The 6,476-nt window shown below is 37.1% G+C and overlaps 2 protein-coding genes across 2 annotated transcripts; both read right to left on the bottom strand.

Annotated features, from left to right (window-relative positions):
- Positions 1–673: 673 nt before the first annotated feature.
- Positions 674–1,411, bottom strand: LOC125179489 (50 kDa gamma-zein-like). The gene is made up of 2 exons (XM_047885483.1): positions 1,406–1,411; positions 674–1,117 (listed from the first exon to the last, which is right to left on the bottom strand). The coding sequence occupies exons 1-2, from the start codon at positions 1,409–1,411 to the stop codon at positions 674–676; spliced, it is 450 nt and encodes a 149-aa protein (XP_047741439.1).
- Positions 1,412–2,829: 1,418 nt separating this feature from the next.
- Positions 2,830–6,146, bottom strand: LOC108674156. Its single transcript, XM_018162065.2, has 3 exons — positions 5,688–6,146; positions 4,135–4,820; positions 2,830–3,611 (listed from the first exon to the last, which is right to left on the bottom strand). The coding sequence occupies exons 1-3, from the start codon at positions 5,712–5,714 to the stop codon at positions 3,398–3,400; spliced, it is 927 nt and encodes a 308-aa protein (XP_018017554.1). The 5' UTR covers positions 5,715–6,146; the 3' UTR covers positions 2,830–3,397.
- Positions 6,147–6,476: the final 330 nt, after the last annotated feature.

Below are 6,476 nucleotides of genomic sequence, written 5' to 3'. Positions count from 1 at the left end.
TGGAATATGCACTCGGTTTGAAATTAAGTTATAAATTTGACATTTTAACAAGAAAGAAACATCATCGGGAGCCAATTTATGAAGATTATGACTTATTAATTCTCAGAATTTAAAAACAAATTTTCAATATTCTGCCATCGTTTGAATGACATATATGAAGTCGGTTTTGTTGTTTTCTTGATATTCCTAACAAAATTTTTTTCTTGATATTCCTAACACTTTTGCACTTCCAGTGCGTTGAGAATAAGGTAATAAAATGCAGTAGCGTGTTGATGGTCAATGAGATGGTCAATCGAAATGGCTCGAGATGGTCAATGAAGCGCGTTTTTGGGAAAGGCTCTCTAGGAATTTATCATCACAAATAAAGTACATGAGGGTCAAAAATGAGACACTTTGACATTTTAAATTAAATTGGCGAAAATTCAGACACATCCTAAGTTAACAAAACAGAAAAAGACATGAAAATTTATTTTTTCATAACAAATGTCGCAACAGGATTAATTAAGTATATAGTTCTAAATAGCCGTACCGCTTTTGTAATCCTGTAGCCGTAATGGAGATAGTATTGACCCATGTAGCAGACGTACTGCGTTTATCTTTCTGTAGCTGAAGTCTCGATTCTTCGACCGATATCTCAAATTCGCATCCGCGTAGAATTGTCTTCAGCCGTAATTCAAAACGGCTGTGATGGTTTACACTTAAGTGACGTTGCCGTCATATCGTGTCCGTACTGCTGTTGATGCGTCCGACCGTACTGCTGTTGATGAGTCACACCGTACTGCTGTTGATGAGTACGACCGTACTGCTGTTGATGAGTCCGACCGTACTGCTGTTGATGAGTCACACCGTACTGCTGTTGATGAGTACGACCGTACTGCTGTTGATGAGTCACACCGTACTGCTGTTGATGAGTCACACCGTACTGCTGTTGATGAGTCCGACCGTACTGCTGTTGATGAGTCACACCGTACTGCTGTTGATGAGCCTGACCGTACTGCTGTTGATGAGTACGACCGTACTGCTGTTGATGAGTACGACCGTACTGCTGTTGATGAGTCCGACCGTACTGCTGTTGATGAGCCCGACCGTACTGCTGTTGATGATTCCGACCGTGCTGCTGTTGATACGTCAAACCGTACGTTTGACGTTACTTTAAGGGGTTGCCGGCTGTTTATAAGAGCTGCGCTTCTGGTTGCTTCTGGTCTCGCAATTGAATAACGGCAGGCTTGGCCGTTGCTTTGACGTTGGCCGTACAGAAATGTAGCAAAAACGTGGTCGTCATTTGTAAATTCTCTTACGGGGATCGTAGCTGAATCGACGATTGTGAGATTTTCACGATCGGTGGTATTCGAGTTCGATTCATAACCTGTCCCCGAATAATTCGTCCCCGAACTACGTTCCATACAGTCATGACTTACACCGTTTTATCTAGTCCTGTTCATTGCGTACATATAAAATTTCAATCTTTACTCGCGTGAGATTATTTGGAATTTATTCAACCCTGAATATTTCTGTAATTAAATATATGGGTTTTCATTTGATGATAATTTTGATGAGCACGCCAGAAAATATTTCCAACAGCACTTAATGACACTCAGATTTCGCTAGGCGACAGAATAGGTTTGAAATTATTCTTCTGTCATAAGTTTAATGTTTTGGAAGTAAAAAATAAACTTAATCGGTCATTGATCTCAAGCAATTTTTTTTTCTTTGTTGTACCCCACTTTTTTATGACAAAAATGTATCCCGCATTGCTTAGCAGAATGTTCTCCTACATAAACTTTGAAATGTTGTCAATGCAGCCTTTCAACGGATTGCCAAATGAAATCCATTTTCTCAAGCGCAATTTTATTACATTTCAATGAATAAATTAATATGAATAATGGTTTCAAAATCGCATGGGCGAGTTAACTCATGCGTATCTTCAGAAAACGAGGTTGAAACTTGGAAATGGTGGAAAATTTTCATCTTGAAATTTTCCAAGTTATCACATAAAATAATTACATATATATTTTCTGAAATTGTCAATGGGTCAAAATTGTCAGAAACTCTCAATACGTCTAATTAATTCTCTTTGGGTATCTTCGTGCGTGCTTTTATACGAGTTTTCAAAGGATTCTTTTGCATATAATTGATCAAAGTTGTATTACTAATTTCACCCAACTACAAAGGTAAATTTAGAACAGTTCTCCCTATTGCAGTCCAATGCTCTATAAATGTCTGTTTTAATCGTTTTGTTTCATCAGTTGATAATATCCTCGATAAAAAAGAACATTTTACAGTTAAGGCTTATATGTTATGCTTCCATATACTTCGTATTTATAGCAGCGAAAACGATACGGTTCTTGCTATGAAAAGATTTGTAATCATTCATTTGTATTATTGGCCAATATATATTGCGTTTAGTTCGTGATCATAAATTATATATAATCTTTCTTTGATTATCATCGAAATATAAAAGTTGCATCTAAATTTTTACGCCTCTTGAAATACAAATACAATTAAAATTTTCCTAGCATCGGGAGTGTAGGTAATTCAGCTAACTAATGTTAATGGTAATTCAGCTAACTAATGTCAACTTTTAATGGCTTTTCGCTCTGTCAGGGATTCGTCGATTCCATTCATTTTACTCTGGCACCAATCTTTCGATACATGAAGAGAAATTAATACTAAGCTTCATCAGTTCCTTTTCCGAACATAAAAATTTTTGTCAGTTTTTTTAACGCTTTTCCGATAGATGAGCAGGCGTTGCATGCGCTCGCAGTGAAAAAACTTGTGGCAAACAACGACAAACAAAACGCCAAGGCATGGGGTATAAAAACTGGTTTATGAATCCCAATGGTTTTTACTCCAGTCAAAGTTCTTATGAAATGTCTTGTAAAACAAAGGTGGGGAATTATTTCTACCAGACCCAACGCTTAAGAGTTAGTAATTTCATTTCCAATTACTGGAATAACAGATTAAAATACAACAACTGAAGTCATTCATAATATAGAAAGATTAAATGCAGTTTTTAAAACTTTTTTTCAGGAACACAATCAACGAATGCGGAATTTGAAAAAAAATATAAGTCCATCTGTTAACTCTAGATCACGAGAAGAAGAAATATATAATTTTCATAGCTATCCTGACAACAGTTCAATTCCATGAGTAATTCCGGAGTTGTAATATATATATATTAAGATCAACCGTAAACTAACATCGAATAAACGTCAAAGTAAATAACTTCAAAAAAAGAAACTTTTCACATTCTTATGGATCATGAAGCTTTCTCATCACACAAGCACCCAAGTCAACTTATTAGCACACGGGTGCGAGTTCAACAGAGTCCTCTTTGAAAATAAGTGCTCGAAAAAGCGAGATCCGTTATTTGCTATACGAGTTATTCTCTTAATGGTTATTGCTTGTCCATGTACTTTTCGTCTTTATCATTCTTTAGACGTATATATTTTACTATGTCCTCTGCACTTGATGATTTCTTTCCAATGGTTTTCTTGACAGACTTGAACATTCGTACAGCCTTGGACTTGACTGTTGGTTGCAGCTTGCAGCGTCGCACGTCCTCTGTGGTGGTGAACGCCTTCACGCGTTTGTTGCACATCGGACACTCCCTGAAGAAAAATTGTAATTTATTTGCATAAGTTAATAATATAATATAAGACAAAATTTTAAATTTCAAAAGCCATTATGAATGCATGATATTCTCAGGTGTCACCACTGGATTTAAATTCTCAATTACCTAATTAAAACAGTCGTGAACTTAATTCTAAATAAGAACCCCGGTGAGCCTTCTTTTTAATATAATGGTGATTTCCAGCCAAATAAATAAAAACGTTGAGTTGCTGGGTCTTTTTTTTCCGGACAAAGTCCGTGATTTAGTTTTTTCAATTGCGTTGCTGAGCAAAAATTTGTGATGTCTGTACTTCCTTAATAAATGTTAAATAATACGAAATAATTTAGAATTTAATTTTTGCAACTGAACCTACCGATTTACTCGTAAATATTGAATTATAGGCCTTCCTCGTCCGCGGACTTGACCGTTTCTAAGTCATCTGGTAACCCTAGCGGGTCGTGCAGCATTCAACGTGTTAAAAAGACGCGAGTTAAATCGTTAATTGAACTTATTGAACTCACGGTTTGTTCCCATCGGGCAAACCAAAGAGACGATGAGCGCAGGGAACGCAGTAGAGATGATTGCATGCGTCGAGAATGGCGTAGTCTGCTAGCCCCTTCGGAGCGATGCATACATTGCAGAACGAGTAGTGGGCATTCTCGGTCGTCTGAAGCTCAGACATGTTCTTGATTTTACTCCAGAGACGATCAGAGAACACGGAAGACTTCGGCTCAGGCTGGTAGGGATAATCGTATGACAGGTATAGCTTGAAGACTCTTTCTGCCGACAAAATTTTGCTCTGGAATCGACCGACTAGTTCCTTCTTACCACCAGCCTTGTGGAAGCCCAGATTAATATGTAGGAGATAACCAATTACAGATGTGGCATCTTTCTTCATGCGTGACTGATATTTTACGGAGGAGAAACCTAAATTTCCCATTCTTTCGAGTATAGCAGTAATTATCCGAATGGCCAGTTGGATTATATCTGGTAGCGCCTCAGAGGTTACCATAAACTCCTGATCGATTGTTCCAACAAGATTACTGCGGCATCGCGGGATGAGAACATGCCGGACAATCTTCTTGAGTCTGTACAACATCACGTGGTCCGCGATGTTGTCCAGGTCTTTTTCAAGATCAACCAAAAATTGCTTCGCTTGGATTGGCAAAATCGCTTTTGAGGCGACCTCAGAAGCCTGTTCAAGTGCCTGAAAAAGTTAAAAACAATCCATAAAAAATACAATCATTAATTGTAAAATTCATTACTATAAGTGACAAGAAACTCAACATTACCCTCTGTGGCTCCTTGGAATAATACATAATTTCCGTTAATATTGAAGCATTTATCGTAATTTGGGACCTGTTTTTGCATGCCATCCTCTAAGAGCTTGTCTTCAGCAAAGACAACCCGATTAGGCAATTTCTTAAACGACACTTCGCGACATCACGAAAAAACGAAACCGTGAGCTAAAAACGAAATCGTGAATCGTCTATTTTATCTTTTACTTTATCAGTCCACTTATTGAATCAGATCATCGGTAATGACTGGAGTTATCCCACTTGGTTGTTCATCATGGATGTTCATGCGGCCATCTTTAAAAACTCTAACGGTCTAACCCATTTACGCACCATTCCACCACTCATAATATTTCACCGGACATTTAACTGATTTGGCGATGAATGCGGACTGATTTGAAGCTTTAAGCACAGAGAAACGCACGCACTTCACAGTCGACTGGATTCTCAATTGATGAAGGAATTTCAAAATCACACAAACAAAGGTAGTTTCAATCGGATGGTTCCGTAATGGCGTCAGTGGCTTCCCAACAGATGTAGTTACGTAGCCACAAATTGAACTCAGCGTAATTGAAAAAAATACTTGTAGTAACTATACACTTCGTAGAATGCAAGGATCATGAGCAGTCCTTTTGAATGATATCTTGAGGTGGGACTCCTTTCCTACTTACAAATATTCTATTTTACACAGGGGAATCATTTATTTATTAGTTGTCTGGTCTGTCAGATACGCAAAAACGTGCACTAATGAGGTTGCAGGAAATAATTTTTTAACATACCTTGTCTTGTTTGTCTTCACATTCCATATTTTTTTTCTTTAATTTTCGTTTTCAACTTTGAAACAAATTAGCGCTCGAACTAACGGCTCTGATCAACAATTTTCAGGTACTGAAGTATTTCCACGTCCCACCGTCTCAAATACCTTGAGACAGAGCTGATAAAGATCAGTAAGTTTATGAAAGACTTTCACAAGCAAGCGAACTGTAATTAATGCGCTTGGAATTAATGGTCGATTTTGGATTCAAGTCCAGCCGCAGTAGTCTCGATTGTTGCGTGAGGCTTACCAAAATGTGACACAAATTTTGATCAAATAAGGCTTTTATCAGAGCTTTTGAGAAATATGAAATGAACCTGTCACGTTCAATTTAACTCGACTATTTCTTCCCCGTTAGGAAAACCTACACGAAAAATTCAGCACTAAAAATACTGTGAAAGCAAAAAAATAAATCTACTCTGAAAGTAAAAAAAATGCGAGTTAGACAAGGCAGAAAATAATTCACTATATTCAAGGAGATCACAATGTAAGCCTATGTGCTGCAAAATGATTAATTAATAATCAAGCTCTAAGATCCTATTATATGGATTTGGGAAATTTATTGTAGTGCTAAAAATAATAATATTAATTAACCCAAAATGCACAATTAATATTCACGTGGTTGGGCTTGTGCTTCTTCGTCTGCGGGAAAAATTTTTTCGATTAACCCAAAATGCACTGGAAAAATTTGTAATCATACATATGATTAAAAATTTTGAAAGAAAAATAAGAAATAAGAAAAAAAAAAAATGTC

This window comes from Hyalella azteca, unplaced genomic scaffold (assembly GCF_000764305.2).
Source record: "Hyalella azteca isolate HAZT.00-mixed unplaced genomic scaffold, Hazt_2.0.2 contig17999, whole genome shotgun sequence".
In the NCBI taxonomy this organism is placed as follows: Eukaryota; Metazoa; Arthropoda; class Malacostraca; order Amphipoda; family Hyalellidae; genus Hyalella; species Hyalella azteca.
This window is presented reverse-complemented; position numbering and strand designations above follow the sequence as displayed.